At 40.0% G+C, this 16,888-nt stretch overlaps 1 protein-coding gene and 1 pseudogene across 1 annotated transcript; both read right to left on the reverse strand.

Moving 5' to 3' along the window:
• Positions 1-244: 244 nt before the first annotated feature.
• Positions 245-9,459, reverse strand: LOC124006481 (toll-like receptor 13). The gene is made up of 2 exons (XM_046316523.1): positions 9,351-9,459; positions 245-5,210 (listed from the first exon to the last, which is right to left on the reverse strand). The coding sequence occupies exon 2, from the start codon at positions 4,950-4,952 to the stop codon at positions 2,028-2,030; it is 2,925 nt and encodes a 974-aa protein (XP_046172479.1). The 5' UTR covers positions 4,953-5,210; positions 9,351-9,459; the 3' UTR covers positions 245-2,027.
• Positions 9,460-12,939: 3,480 nt separating this feature from the next.
• Positions 12,940-15,089, reverse strand: LOC124005960 (annotated as a pseudogene).
• Positions 15,090-16,888: the final 1,799 nt, after the last annotated feature.

Genomic DNA, 16,888 nt, shown 5'->3' on the forward strand with positions numbered 1-16,888 from the left:
GCATACCGTCAAGTCCAATTGTTTACAATTACAACTGACTTGATATATTTATTTATTGTTATTGAATACCATCATATGATGGGCAGAAAGACAAAGTGCCATCCAGGAAATGTTGTTTGTATATTTACAAATGTAAGTTAAATGTGTGAGAGAACATTATTTAAAAAAAAAAATGTTATTTCATACATTTCACATACTCTAAAACTACTTACAGCCTGGACAGTAAAAACACAATTATGCTGTAGAAAGGTAACAGCAGCAGAATTTATTTTTTATTGCATGAATACTTCTAATTTAAACATGTGCATGCAAAAACATACAGAAGCACTATAAAAGAAAATGCATTGCAGAATGTATGCGGTATGTTGTTTACAGACAGCCACAGTGGACAATTCAACTATGGCAGTACAAAATATCCAAGAATCTGGCCCTTGTGTTTTTTTTTGTGGCCAGTGGGCCTACTTAAAGTATACTTTTATTATTTTTGACAAGCAGAATGCTTTAGCACAGATTATCAAAGACATGAATTAGCATGAATGCATTCTGCAGAGGATTGTCTGCTGTCCATGGGTAGATCCCAATTGCATATTCCTCGCCTTGTCTCCTTCTCAAAACCCATTGGATGAGAAAGCCAGAGGTCACTCCCCTCTGACCTTTTTCTCCAATTGGTTTTGAGAAGGAGCGAGGACATGAGGGGTATACAATTCTCCCCCTGTAAGATGGACTGAATAAAATGAACCTGTAAGTAAAATACTGTACACACTGTATCTTATATTAAAATCTAATAATAGATCATTAATTTACTTGTTTTAGGTTGTGTACTACTGATTGAGACAGTGATATTTTACAACAAGAAATATTTTACAATAACAATACTTATAGAATATTTCAATTCACTTTGCAACATGATTTGTCAAGGTACGTCTCATCTTATTTACCATTTCCATTTTGCATCTTTTAAATGTACATACAGTATTACAATATTATTATGTACTGATCACAACAGCATTAAGTTCATTTTTTCCATGAAAGCAAATTATAAAAGAAAACAAATGATGGCTTTAGCTTATAGCAGTCAATCAAAGCATAAGCAATGCTGGATTTCAAGAAAGTAGAACATCAAATAAAATGTTATTTGTCACATGCGCCGAATACAACAGGTGTGCATAATTTCAGTACTTTTACTACATCGAACTTCGTTTAATGTTCTGGAAACAGGCTGCTGCCAGGGCGAAGTGTGTCCTCTAACCTTACAGTGAAATGTTTATTTACAAGCCCTTAACCAACAATGCAGTTTTAAGAAAAAAATAAGTAATAAGTAAAACATTTAAAATAAAAGTAACAAATAATTAAAGAGCAGCAGTAAAATAACAATAGCGAGGGTAGTGGACAGAGTCATGGCACGGAGGGCACTTTTACAAGAGATTCAGTTCCTCTCTCTGTTTCTATGTGTGTGGGTGTGCATAATTGCAGTACTTTTACTACATTGAACTTTGTTTAATGTCTTGGAAACAGGCTTCTGCCAGGGCAACGCGTGTCCTCTAACCCTTTCCTTAAGTAATAGGTCTCATCTGTCGGTGTCTTGCTGATTTGAGACAGTGACATTTACCAACAAGATGTATACTTAATTTTAATATTCTTTAACTTTGCAACATGATTTGTCAGGGTATGTCTGATCATATTTCCATTGCCATTTCATCTTTTAAATGTACAAACAGTATCACAATATTATTTAGTACAGAACAAGATATTTTTTTAAATATTTTTTTCCATGAGCAAGTTACAACCCCCCCCCCCCAAAATGAATTAAGGTTATTATAGCACTAAATCAAAGCATAGACGATGCTGGATTTCAAGCAAGTAGAAATCATGGCACAGAGGGCACATTTACAAGAGATTCAGCTCCTCTCTCTGTCTTTGTATGTGTCTGTGTGTGCATAATTTCTGTACTTTTACTACATTGACCTTTGTTTCATATCCAAGAATCAGACTGCTGCTAGGGAAAAATGTGTCCTATTACCATTTCCTTAAGGCATTAAGTAATAGTTATCATCATCCATCGGTGGCTGATTGAAGTATTCCTCCCTCCCCTCATCCTCTTCAAACCTGCTGCTCCCACTCCTCAGCGCCCTCCTCAGATGGTTCCAAAACAGTTCCTGAGCCTTGACTGGGTCCGTGCAGTCTGACCCCGGCCACTGCAGGTAGGTCTTCTTCAACATGACCTTTCTCATACGGTGGTAAGCTGAGAGCTGCCTTTCAGGGATGGGTTCCAGGAAGATGAGCAGGAGCACATCCCGGAGCTCATGGAAGAGCCTGTAGCTGGCCAGCTGGATCTCCAGGGAACACCACTCGCTGCACAGGAAGTGCCTACTAACCACGCAGATGGTCTTGCGGCTGCTGTACACGGCGGAGACGATGTTGTCCACGATGTTGCGGCCCAGTTCAAAGTCACGGTGGTGCAGGCACAGCCTGAAAGAGGCTCCGTTGCCCTCCAGGTTTGGAAGTAGCTGGTCAAGTACCCAGGGCTCGTCCGCCGAGTTATAGGAGATGAAAGCATCGTATTTGCAGTGCTCCTCTTTCTCCCTCAGCCTGCGCCAGTGTTGGCCGAACCAGGAGCGGAACACATAATAGCTATACTTCAGTTTCCAATACAGCTTGGTGTAGAGAAGTGGGATTATAGTCAGCAGTAAAATCACAGTGGTTGTGGTGGCAAAAAGGTACTCTCCCAGGTCCAGGTAGCAAACATTGGTGTCAAAGTTGTAGAAGCTTTTTTGGAGTTTTTTATCTTGGCACTGTAGACTGTATAGTAAGACTAACTGGACTCTCTGGTTAGTCAAAGTCCAGTTCTGCAGGTCACTGTTGAGGCAGGTGCAACTAAGAGGAATGTTGCGCAGGTCCAGGTAACGCAGTTTAGGTAGAGCCTCCAGCACATTCACATCTAAGGATTGCATTACGTTTTGGTTGAGAAGCAAGATCTGCAGCTCTGTCAGATTCCCAAAAACCTCCTTTGAGATGGACTGGATGCCCATGTTCCTTGCACTGAGCTTGCTCAATTTCCGCAGGTTTTTGAAGACACCCGGCTGCAGCTGCATCACCCCGGCACAGGAGTTGTCCAAGGAGAGGAAAGTCAAGTTGGTCAGATCGTCAAAAGTGTCTGCTGCGAAGCTGAAGATGTGATTGTCGGTAAGGTAGAGCGATTGGAGGGAGTTGAGACCACGGAAAAAGGCATAAGGCAGCATGTTGAGGCCGTGGGGCATCTGCGCATCTAGTTTGAGGTTGCGAAGTTTTGTTAGATTCACGAAAGGAGAGTTGGTACGTTTAGAAGAGAAGCTAACCTGATTCCCATGTAGATCAAGAACTTCAAGAGTAGCATGGAATGGTTTAAACTTGGAGCTGTCAATCTGTTTGAGATTGTTTCCATCAAGGTAAAAATTGGCCAGGTTATCGAGCCCCACAAAGGCTGACTCTTCAAAATGAGTGATTTTGTTCCCTCCAAGATCCAAAATGTGCAGGTGTTTGAGTGAATGGAAAGTCTTGTTGAAAATAACAGCTATCTGATTGTTACGTAGGTTAAGTATTTCCAGGCTATGCAGATCTTCAAAGCTATCCTTGTACAGATCGGTCAGGAGGTTATTGTCCAGACGCAGTGTGACAAGATTAGTCAGCCCACTGAAAGCCTTACGGTCAAGATAGGCGATTATGTTTATATTGAGTTGTAGGGTCTTCACATTTGGTGTGTGGTGGAAAGCAAAAGAGTTCACATTGAGTATGCGATTGTAACGGTAGCTCAGATCTGTCAGATTTGGGAAAGAGAGGTTCTGTCTGTTGCAGGACATTAGGGAGGTGAGGTGGTTTTTCTCTGCTGTGAATTTCTTGATTTGATCCTGTCCTTTGAGAAAGTGGAGGCATCTTACCTTCTTCAACTGGTTGAAGGAAAGGTCCAATAAACCTCGGATTGGTGGACAGTTTGAAAGTGTGTTCTTTCGCAATGACAGAATCCCATTGCTTCCCAGACTCAGCTTTTTAACAAATTTGACCTTTGTACTCAAAAGGCTGCATAACTCCATGAGCAGATTGTCAGTCTTCAACCCCATACCAGAGAAGTCTATGTTTCCACCTCTAACATTGCTGACATTCAAAAGTTCTGGCACTGTAACATTGGTTGAACGCAAACGCATGTAGTTTAGCTTCTGCAAGTCCACACCTTGGAAAGCCCTTGAAGGGAGCTGGTCATTGTAGGAGAGATCCAGCAGTAGTACATGGCTGAGGAATCCCCACTCACATGCTAAAGTGACCAGTTTGTTTTTACAGAGATAGAGGGTGGTGAGGGACTCTGGTAGGTCTGTATGGTTAGAATGATGGAGGGACGTTAGATAGTTATTGCACAGGTCTAGTTTTGTCAGCTTCGATAAGTGAGTCACAGATTCTGCCACCGCAGAGAAGTTGTTCAGGTAGTTCTGCCGTAATATGAGGACATCCAGATTGGAGAGTGAGGAGAAAATACCTGGAGGGAGCCTAATCACTGAGTTATTATTTAGTGACAGGTTGACAAGGTTTTTGAGGTCTTGAAACACAGAGGAGCTGAGATTTGATATTTTGTTCAAGGACAGGTTTAGGCTCTTCAGTTGGCTCATATTTTGGAATGCCTGGTTGTCTATAGTCTCCAGATGGTTATTGTCAATCTGAAGTGTCCTGAGGTTAGGAAGGTGAACAAAGGTATTGTCTGGTATGTGTTTTATCAGGTTTATGGAGATTATAATTGTGGTGGCATAGGGTGGCAGGTCACCTATAATGGCAGAAATGTTCTTTGCCTGGTGACGGATACAAAGGAATATTGTGTGGTTTGAGTTTGGGTCCTCAGTGCAATTCTTGAAGCTATAGCCAACGGTGAACTGGGCAATGTGAAGGACAATTGCTACTGATACTAATATTTTATATTTTAACCCGGCCATGTTGTCTGACGAGTGCAGCAGTAGAGGAATAAGGTGAGTAATGTTCTACATCCTGTCCAATGGTTCTGAAATCTTTCAAAGGAGAATCCTGTCCTTTAAAATCACAGTACATTCATTTTAAGTTCCAGGAAATGCATCGGAATGCATTGGGAAAATAAAGCTGATTTTCTTTCTTCAAAAGAGTTGTATGGCTGTGATAATCATCCTGAATTATACTCCTTTATTCTCCATGGTTGAGAATGCTGATAAGAAAGCCAGCTAAATGGGAGAAGGGAAAAACAAATTTTAGCAACTTTACAATACATTTCTCCGTAACTTCATTGGAAAACAAAAGTCTCAGTTCTTGTGGCTTTCAGGTTCCTCTTTTCAATTAGGTACTTTCCTTCACCATAGCATGATACACCTCAACCTCAACTCAAACATCTCCCAATGGGGTCTTTTAAGTCCAATCAAATTTGACAAATTTAAAATTTGCCCAGTTGGACAAAGTTCAGTTTTGTTTTTAAATATGTTTTTGGTATTTAATTTTTTCATGGACAGTGATAGTCGAAAATGTGGAGGGAGGCAGATACAGAGAGGACGGGTTAAGAGGGAATTGTACCCACATCGCCAGGCGTATATGTGGCCCAGAGTCTTGGGTGCTAACCACTACACCAGACTGCTTAAAAAGATTTCGCTTCAGTCAAATCGGGAAGCAATTTGAAATTCCAATTTAAATGAGAATTTATCTCAAATGAATTGCAATTTTTATACTTGCATTCTTGAAAGTATGAATAGTTTCAGTTCATATGCTGAATGGCACTAAATTAAATTGGAATTTACCCCAATCCAGATAAATAAATGGATCATATGAATGCTGCTCAGGGGTTTTTCTATAAATAGGGGGTCCATGTTTAATATTGGGATCTAATCAACCCATTTAAATAAATAGTGGGGCCCCTGGGCAGGGGTGCAGAGCCATGGGTGGACTTGGCTCCCCAGTGGGTGAGCCAATGCACAGCCATGGCTGCACCCCTGCCCAGTCATGTGAAATCCTGACTCTCCACAAAAGGGCTTTATTACAGACAGAAATACTCCAATTGCACACTCCATCCAACTAGAGACATCTGTGCCGTTGTGTGACAAAACTGCACATTTGAAAGTGGCCTTTTATTGTCCCCAGCACAAGGTGCACTTGTATAATGATTATGCTGTTTAATCAGCTTCTTGATATGCCATACCTGTCAGGTAGATGGATTATCTTGGCAGAGGAGAAAAGCTCACTAACAGGGATGTAAACAAATTTGTGCACACAATTTGAGAGATGTTTTTGGTGCGTATGTTGGGACCAATACTTTACATGTTGTGTCTATATTATAGTCTGTACTACACAATGAGCATGGAGACCCTGCTGTAAATCAAGGAGGCAACAGGTGATAAACATCAATTCGCTAGGAATATTAGATCCAATGTGGATTTCAAGTTTTCATAACAATCGTAAATCTGTATTTTTGGACACCGATTTAGCCGATTAAAAAATAAAAATAATAATAATAATAATAGTTTTTTAAAGTTTTTTTTACGCCTTTATTTAACTTGGCGAGTCAGTTAAGAACACATTCTTATTTTCAATGACGGCCTAGGAACAGTGGGTTAACTGGTCTAGGAACAGTGGGTTAACTGCCTTGTTCAGGGGCAGAACGACAGATTTTTACCTTGTCAGCTCAGGGATTCGTTTTTGCAACCTTCCGGTTACTAGTCCAACGCTCTAACCTAACCACCATCCTTACATTGCACTCCACGAGGAGCCTGCGTGGCAGGCTTGACTACCTATTACGCGAGGGCAGCAAGAAGCCAAGGTAAGTTGCTAGATAGCATTTAACTTATAAAAAACAATCAATCTTAACATAATCACTAGTTAATTAACTACACATGGTTGATGATATTACTAGTTTATCTAGCGTGTCTTGCGTTGCATATAATCGATGCGGTGCCTGTTCATTTCTCATCGAATCACAGCCTACTTCGCCAAATGGGTGATGATTTAGCAATGCCGTTGCACCAAACCTAACTATAAACATCAATGCCTTTCTTTAAAATCAGTACACAAGTATATATTTTTAAACCTGCATATTTAGTTAATATTGCCTTGCTAACATGAATTTCTTATAATTAAGGAAATTGTGTCACTACTCTTGCGTTCCGTGCAAGCAGTCAAGGTATATGCAGCAGTTTGGGCCGGTTGGCTCGTTGCGAACTGTGTGAAGTTAATTTCTTCCTAACAAAGACCGTAATTAATTTGCCAGAATTGTACATAATTATGACATAACATTGAAGGTTGTACAATGTAACAGCAATATTTAGGGATGCCACCCGTTAGATAAAATACGGAACGGTTCCGTATTTCACTGAAAGAATAAACGTTTTGTTTTTGAAAATGTCGTATTTCTGTGTGTTATTATGTTATAATTAAGTCTATGATTTGATATTTGATAGAGCAGTCTGACTGAGCCGTGGTAGGCAGCAGCAGGCTTGTAAGCATTTATTCAAACAGCACTTTAGTGCATTTGCCAGCAGCTCTTCACTGTTCTTCAAGTATTGAGCTGTTTATGACTTCAAGCCTATCAACTCCCGAGATTAGGCTGGTGTAACCGATGTGAAATGGCTAGCTAGTTAGCGGGGTGTGCGCTAATAGCATATCAATCGGTGACGTCACTCGCTCTGAGACTTGGAGTAGTTGTTCCCCTTGCTCTGCAAGGGCCGCAGCTTTTGTGGAGCGATGGGTAGCGATGCTTTGAGGGTGGCTGTCGACGTGTTCCTGGTTCGAGCCCAGGTAGGAGCGAGGAGAGGGACGGGACTTAAGCTATACTGTTACACTGGCAATACTAAAGTGCCTATAAGAACATCCAATAGTCAAAGGTATATGAAATACAAATGGTATAATAGAGAGAGATAGTCCTATAATAACTACAACCCAAAAATTCTTACCTGGGAATATTGAAGATTCATGTAAAAAGGAACCACCAGCTTTCATATGTTCTCATGTTCTGACCAAGGAACTTAAACGTTAGCTTTTTTTACATGGCACATATTGCACTTTTACTTTCTTCTCCAACACTTTTGTTTTTGCATTATTTAAACCAAATTGAACATGTTTCATTATTTATTTGAGGCTAAATTGATTTTATTGATGTATTATATTAAGGTAAAAGGAAAGTGTTAATTCAGTATTGTTGTAATTGTCATTATTACACAAAAAAATGCAGATTATTATTATCAGCTTTTTTTGGTCCTCCAATAATCGGTATCGGCATTGAAAAATCATAATCGGTCAACCTCTAATTACAATTAACAAACATATACCTTATTTACGTAAGTATTCAGACCATTTGCTATGAGACTTGGAATTGAGCTCAGGTGCATCCTGTTTCCATTGATCATGCTTGAGATGTTTCTACAACTTGATTGGAGTCCACCTGTGATAAATTCTTTTGATTGGACATGATTTGGAAAGGCACACACCTGTTTATATAAGGTTCACCTTCCAACAGGACAGCAACCTTAAGCACACAGTCAAGACAATTCAGGAGTGGCTTCGGGACAAGTCTCAATGTCCTTGAGTTGCCCAGCCAGACTTAAACCTGATCTAACATTTCTGGAGAGACCTGAAAATAGCTGTGCAGCAACGCTCCCCATCCAACCTGAAAGGGCTTGGGAAAATCTGCAGAGAGGAATGGGAGTAACTCTCCAAATTCAGGTGTGCCAAGCTTGTAGTTAAACTGGAAACTGTAATTGCTGCCAAAGGTGCTTCAACAAAATACCGAGTAAAGGATCTGAGTACTTATGTAAATGTAAAATTATATATAGATATTTTTATAAATTAGCCAACATTTCTAAACCTGTTTTTGCTTCGTCATTATGAGTTATTGTGTATAGATTGATGAGGGGAAAAAGTATTGAATCAATTTTAGAATAAGTCTGGGTCAGTATACTTTCCTAAGGCACTGTAACTTGTGAACACTGCATGCACTATCACCACAGTTGCTCGTCACTTGACTATCATTCGGAAATGTTCTTCCTGATGTGGGAAAATATCAAAATGTAGGCTAATTAAACAGCTTGTACCCTAGTTTATAGAAAGACCCTCAACCACTGTGAAATCAAAGCATTGACTTTTATACTGCTGCATGCAGCAATTTTACTAATTTAACAAATAAGTTGTTCAATTTCATTTCACTCATCATAATCCATAGCAAATTCTACAGCTTTCATTTACCTATCATAATTCATCATAACATAATTTTATAATAGGTAATCAAACACTTTTCAAGGGTTATTTTACAAATCAAATTCAAATAAAGCAAAATCATATCTCAAGTCCTTTTTATCTTTAATTTAAAGCCTCGAGTTCAGCCTTACCTCCATTCTGGGGGCTGTATCATGCCTGTATCATGTCCTTTCTGCTACATTATGAAAGCCTGTCTCTTAATCCCTGTTTAATGACTGCCTCACTTTGGTTGTACAGAAAGAGGAAGGAAAGGGACAACAGACATGGAGTAATGGCACACGATTTATTGAAAGTTGTTCTCCATTTATTGTTCTTTATGTACATGATGAGGGAGAGAGAACCCCCGGGACTCCAGTCAGCAATGTGCCAAACACAATATACACAGATGCAACACTATATACAATCTATTTATTCTGCTGGGGAGAGGTTTTCATTTTTAAAACTCAAAACAGATTTGTTTATTGAGTAATTTCAAAATAACTGAAACACTGTTGTACAATAGAAGGATTGATTGCAAAAGAAAGTGGGAGGTCTCAATATTCTCCTGATAAGTAGCACCAAATAACGCGTTGAGGGATGGGTCTTATTTCATATAAAAAGGAAAGGTGTTCCTGGTCGCCAGTTATTTGACAATTCAAGTTTTTGTTATTTTTATAAATCTATATATTTTTTACGTAATTCCTGTTTTTGTGGTTGGTTGGATTAATTGTGTCCACCACACCGAGGTAGTGGGCTGAAGAGGGTGTGGCGGGTAGTCTGGAGGACCATGAACCTTAAGCAGACTTTAACAAATAAATAATTGCCAAAAGAAACTTTGGTAGAAGCTTGATTCACTCAGGTAATCAGGTAATTTTCAGACAAGCAAATACACACATGACTTAATTGAGTCATGATATAAAACAACACTCTATAAAGTACATCATATGAGTAAACTGTAAACTGGCCATCTGACAGATTCCGCAGAGGCAGGCAGGCCATGACTACCCAGCAGTGGTGGAAGAAGTATCCAGTTGTCATACAGTACTTGAGTAGAAATATAGATACCTTAATAGATGGTTACTCAAGTGAAAGTCACCCAGTAAAATAGAACTTGAGTAAAAGTCAAACTATTTGGTTCAAAATATACTTCAGTATCAAAAGCAGAAGTGAAAGTATAAATAATTTCAAATTCCTTATTAAGCAAAGCAAACTGCACCAATTTCATTTTTTTCAAATGTACAGATAGCCAGGAGCACACTCCAACATTATTTACAAAAGATGCATTTGCGTTTAGTGAGTCCGCCAGACCATAGGCAGTAGGGATGATCATGTTTTCTCTTGATAAGTGCATGAATTTCACAACTTTCCAGTCCTGCTTAGCATTCAAAATGTAATGGGTACTTTGGGTTACAATGTATGGAGTAAAAAGTACAATATTGTCTTTAGGAATGTAGTGAAGTAAAAATATAAATAGTAAAATACAGAAACCCCAAAAAACTACTTAAGTAGTACTTTAATTCATGTATTTTTACCTAAGTACTTTACACTACTGCTACCTCGTCATCACGCATGAAAACCTGGGTAAAAACAAACAGGTTAACATTAATCATGACATCACACACTATGAAAACACTTACAGGTAGGGCCTTTACTTTTTCTTGACTAAGTGACCTTAAAGAGGGACATCTCAGCCAGGCTGCAGTTTTTAGGCTATAAATATGTTCAGAATTTTCTTGGTCAGGTCATGTTGTCGGGATATTCTCCTGGCCCTAAGATAAAGGAAGTCTATAAAGGAGGGTGGAGACAGAGACAGACACTTGCCACAGCAGCAAGATCCATATGACATTGAAAGGAGCCATTTTCCTCATCCTCATCTGCTCCCAACCACTATCCACTAGACAGTCATCAGCTCCACCCTTTCTATCGCTTCAACCGCCGCCCCCCAACCAGCCCTGTAAAGGTCCCACCTTCCTGACATGGCCTACTATCCCCCCTTCCACATGCTGGAGAGTGGCCTGTCCCCTCCTCTGCCCCCCAGGCCCCTGCCTGCTTTCCCCAGCCCTGAATGCTGGTCTTTCCCCCGGATGAGACTGTACTGATCCTCTGTGTAGTAGAGACATGCATAAGCACAATACTATGTTGTTGAGTGTTTTCCAAATGCATACTATCAAGTCTAATTATTTAGAATTACAACTGACTTGATGTTTTATTTCTCTTTTGAATATTGTCAGGCCATATCATGGGCAGAAAGACAAAGGAAATGTTTGCATATTTAGAAATATGTTCTTTCATACTTTTTCCATACTCTTAAACTACTTCCAGCTTGGACAGTAAAACAATTATGCTGTAGAAAGTTAACAGCAGAATGTATTTTTTATTGCATGAATACTTCTAATTGAAACATGTGCATGCAAAAACATACAGAAGCACTATAAGAGAAAATGCATTGCAGAACTAATACAGTATGCTGTTTACAGACAGCTACAGTGGACTAGTCAACTATGGCAAAACAAAATATCCACAAATGTGTCCCTCAGGTTTTTTTGGCCACTGGGCCTACACACAGTATATATATATATTCTATTTTTTTGAGAAGCAGAATTCTTTAGCACAGATGATCAAAGACAAATCAGAATGAATGCATTATGCAGAGGATTGTCTGCTGTCCATGGGAAGATCTCAATCACATACTCACATCTTCTCTTCTGAGGTCCCTCCCCTCTGACCTTTTCCTCTGGGTTTTGAGGAGGAGAGGGGATGCGATTATGTAATTGAGATTCTCCCCATTTAAGATGGACTGAATAAAATGAAACCTGTGAATATAATACTGTACATAGTAACACACTTTTATATTAAAATCTAATAATAGATCATTAATGTATTTGTTTTAGTTTGTGCATTCCTCATTGAGAAAGGGATATTTACCAACAAGAAGTATACTTATAGAATATGTAAATTAACTTTGCAACATGATTTGTCTGATCATCTTATTTCCCATGTCCATTTCCATTTTACTCTGCATCTTCTAAATGTACATACAGTATTACAATATGATTTAATATGGTTCACAACAGGATTGAGTATTTTTTTTCAATGACAGAAAATTTAAAAAGCAAAAAAAATGATGACTTGCTTATTATTGCAATTGATCAAAGCATAAACAATGCTGGATTTCAAGCAAGTAGAACGTTATGGTAATGAAGGCACTTTTACAAGAGATACAGTTCCTCTCTGTCTTTGTATTTGTGTGGGTGTTCTACATTGAACTTAGTTTCATATCCTGGAATCAGGCTGCTGCCAGGGCAAAGTGTGTCCTCTAACCATTTCCTTAAGTCTTTAAGTAATAGGTCTCATCTGTCGGTGTATTTACCAACAATAATTATTATAGAATATTTATATTAACTTTGCAACATGATTTGTCAGGGTATGTCTCAATTGAATTACCATTTCCACTTCCCTCTACATCGTTTAAATGTACATACAGTATTTCAATATGATTTAGTACTGATCACAACATGATTAAGTTTGTTTGCCATGAAAGCAAATTAAAAAAGGAAACAAATTATGACTAGTTTATTATAGCAATCGGTCAAAGCAAGTAGAACATCATTGTACCGAGAGCACATTTACAAAATACTCAGTTCCTCTTTCTTGTATGTGTGCCTCATTTTAGTACTTTTACAACATTAAACTTTGTTTCATATCCACAAATCAGGCTGCTGCCAGGGCAAAGCGTGTCCTCTAACCCTTTCCTAAAGGCATTAAGTAATGCTTAGCATCATCGGTCGGTGGCTGAATTAAGTATTCTTCCCTCCCCTCTTTCTCATCTTCATCTTCAAACCTGCTGCTCCCGCTCCTCAGCGCCCTCCTCAGATGGTTCCAAAACAGATCCTGGGCCTTGACTGGGTCAGTGCAGTCTGACCCCGGCCACTGCAAGTAGGTCTTCTTCAACATGACCTTTCTCATACAGCTGCCTTTCAGGGATGAGCTCCAGGAAGAAGAGCAGGAGCAGGTCCTGGAGCTTGTGGAAGAGCCTATAGCTGGCCGGCTGGATCTCCAGGGAGCACCACTCGCTACACAAGAAGTGCTTACTAACCATTCAGATGGTCTTGCGGCTTCTGTACATGGAGGAAAAGTTGTTGCCCAGCTCAAAGTCACAGTGGTGCAGGCACAGCCGGGAAGAGGCTCCATTGCCCTCCAGGTTGGGAAGTAGCTGGTCTACTAAGCGGGATTATAGTCAGCATTAAAGTCACAGTGGTTGTGGTGGCTAAAAAGTACTCTCCCAGGTCCAGGTAGAAAACATTGGTGTTGAAGTTGTGCATGTTTTGTTGGAGTTTTTTTCTGGGCACTGTAGACATTAGAGTAAGACTAACTCAAAGTCCAGTTCTGCAGGTCACTGTTGAGTCAGGTGCAACTAAGAGGAATGTTGCGCAGGTCCAGATAGCGCAGTTTAGGGAGAGCCTCCAGCACATTCACATCTAAGGATTGCATTACGTTTTGGTTGAGAGGCAAGATCTGCAGCTCTGTCAGATTCCCGAAAACCTCATTTGAGAAGGACTGAATGCCAATGTTCATTGCACTGAGCTTGCTCAATTTCCGCAGGTTTTTGCAGAAGCCCGGCTGCAGCTGCATCACCCCGGCACAGGAGTTGTCCAAGGAGAGGAAAGTCAAGTTGGTCAGATTGTCAAAAGCTGCTAGTTGTAGGGTCTTCGCATTTGGTGTGTGGTGGAAAGCAAAAGAGTTCACATTGAGTGTGCGATTGTAACGGTAGCACAGATCTGTTAGATTTAGGAAAGAGAGGTTCTGTCTGTTTCAGGACATTAGGGAGGTGAGGTGCTTTTTCTCTGCTGTGGAGTTCTTGATTTGATCCTGGAGGCATCTTACCCTCCTCAACTTGTTGAAGAAAAGGTCCAATAAACCTTGGATTGGTGGACAGTGTGTTCTTCCGCAATGACGGGATACCATTGGTTTCCAGACTCAGCTTTTTTGACCTTTGTACTCAAAAGGCTGCATAACTCCATGAGCAGATTGTCAGTCTTCAACCCCATACCAGAGAAGTCTATGTTTCCACCTCTAACATTGCTGACATTCAAAAGTTCTGGCACTGTAACATTGGTTGAACGCAAACGCATGTAGTTTAGCTTCCGCAAGTCCACACCTTGGAAAGCCCTTGAAGGGAGCTGGTCATTGTAGGAGAGATCCAGCAGTAGTACATGGCTGAGGAATCCCCACTCACATGCTAAAGTGACCAGTTTGTTTTTACAGAGATAGAGGGTGGTGAGGGACTCTGGTAGGTCTGTATGGTTAGAATGATGGAGGGACGTTAGATAGTTATTGCACAGGTCTAATTTTGTCAGCTTCGATAAGTGAGTCACAGATTCTGCCACCGCAGAGAAGTTGTTCAGGTAGTTCTGCCGTAATATGAGGACATCCAGATTGGAGAGTGAGGAGAAAACACCTGGAGGGAGCCTAATCACTGAGTTATTATTTAGTGACAGGTTGACAAGGTTTTTGAGGTCTTGAAACACAGAGGAGCTGAGATTTGACAGGTTTAGGCTCTTCAGTTGGCTCATATTTCGGAATGCCTGGTTGTCTATGGTCTCCAGATGGTTATTGTCAATCTGAAGTGTCCTGATGTTAGGAAGGTGAATAAAGGTATTGTTTGGTATGTGTTTTATCAGGTTTATGGAGATTATCATTTTGGTGGCATAGGGTGGCAGGTCACCTACAATGTCAGAAATGTTCTTTGCCTGGTGACGGATGAAAATTAATTTTGTGTGGTTTTAGGTTGGATCCTCAGTGCAATTCCTGAAGCTATAGCCAACGGTGAAATGGGAAATGTGAAGGACAATTGCTACTGATACCAATGTTTTATTTTTTAGCCCAGCCATGTTTTCTGACATGTACAGCAGGAAAGGGAAAAGGTGAGTAATGTTCTACATCTAGTCTGAACTCTATCCAAGGAGAATCTTGTCCTTTAATAGCACTGCCATCATTTGCAGTGTGAAAATAACTCCGCACAAACAGAAACGTCCTCTCACTGTCAACTGCGTTTATTTTCAGCAAACTTAACATGTGTATATACAGTGGGGCAAAAAAGTATTTAGTCAGCCACGAATTGTGCAAGTTCTCCCACTTAAAAAGATGAGGCCTGTAATTTTCATCATAGGTACACTTCAACTATGACAGACAAAATGAGAAAAAAAATCCTGAAAATCACATTGTAGGATATTTAATGAATTTATTTGCAAATTATGGTGGAAAATAAGTATTTGGTCAATAACAAAAGTTTATCTCAATACTTTGTTATATACCCTTTGTTGGCAATGACAGAGGTCAAACGTTTTCTGTAAGTCTTCACAAGGTTTTCACACACTTTTGCTGGTATTTTGACCCATTCCTCCATGCAGATCTCCTCTAGAGCAGTGACGTTTTGGGGATGTTGCTGGGCAACACGGACTTTCAACTCCCTCCAAACACAACAACGCCTCCATGCTGTGCCCTTTTGGCCCTGAGGCACAGTCATGCCTGCAGTAATGAACTGTGGCATATGAATACCACTGGAGGCAGGAGTAGAGGGGGCACAGGTAGAGTGGGCAGCTTGGCACCGGGGGCTCCCAGTTGGAGTCGCTATCACTGTGAAAGAAAACATGAAAAAAATATTTGTATTGTATGAGCCTTTTATCATCACATAAAATAAACATATGTATTGTATAGAGCAGAGGGAACAGTCACTAAATACTTATTTTCCACCATAATTTGCAAATAAATTCATAAAAAATCCTACAATGGGATTTTCTGGATTTTTTTCCCTCATTTTGTGTTTCATAGTTGAAGTGTACCTATGATGAAAATTACAGGCCTCTCTCATCTTTTAAGTGGAAGAACTTGCACAATTGGTGGCTGACTAAATACTTTTTTGCCCCACTGTATATGCAATGCAGAAAGCAACTACACACAAACAAGATCCCACAATCTAGGCTGTCTAAGTATGATCCCCAATCAGAGACAATGATAAACAGCTGCCTCTGATTGGGAACCATACTAGGCCAACAAAGAAATAGAAACATAGATTTGCCCACCCAAGTCACACCCTGCCTAACCAAAATAGAGAATAAACACGGCTCACTAAGGTTAGGGTGTGACAATCACTCATATAATCAAATGTTGTGTCATGACGTTGGCCTGGGGGTTGGTTTATAACAGTCATAAATACCTCTTCCCCCCTTTTTCCTCCTTTCTAACCTGCTGAGGTTACATTTATAAAAAAAAACTTGGTTAACAGAGATTCTGGGAACATCAGTAGGTGGGGGGAAATGAACTATATTCTGGTAATCCGAACAATTGAACATATGCGGTGGTACTTAATGAATATGATCTCAGTTCGGTTGTCATCTGAGACATTCTCAACAATGATAAGATGACAAACTCTACAGTGGAAAGTCTACACATCAGAGTTATCGGATTCACATGGAATTGTTGTTCAATTTAAATGTTTGAATATGAAATTATTTGTGATGGGATGAAATGTTATTTTAGCTTCTAAAATGCGAGACATGGGTTTTCATAAGTTAGGGCTGCTCACTCAGTGGCCCGCCTCTGTGAAGGGACATGGGCTATAAAACTTTTCAAACACGCCCTCTTCTCCCTTCCTATATAAAGCCTTGACGACAATAGAACTTCCTGTTGC

This window comes from Oncorhynchus gorbuscha, linkage group LG19 (genome assembly GCF_021184085.1).
Source record: "Oncorhynchus gorbuscha isolate QuinsamMale2020 ecotype Even-year linkage group LG19, OgorEven_v1.0, whole genome shotgun sequence".
NCBI lineage: Eukaryota > Metazoa > Chordata > Actinopteri > Salmoniformes > Salmonidae > Oncorhynchus > Oncorhynchus gorbuscha.

Bases quoted from the DNA above. Each gene is read 5' to 3' on its own strand.
- LOC124006481 (XM_046316523.1), bottom strand. From the start codon at position 4,952: ATGGCCGGGTTAAAATATAAAATATTAGTATCAGTAGCAATTGTCCTT.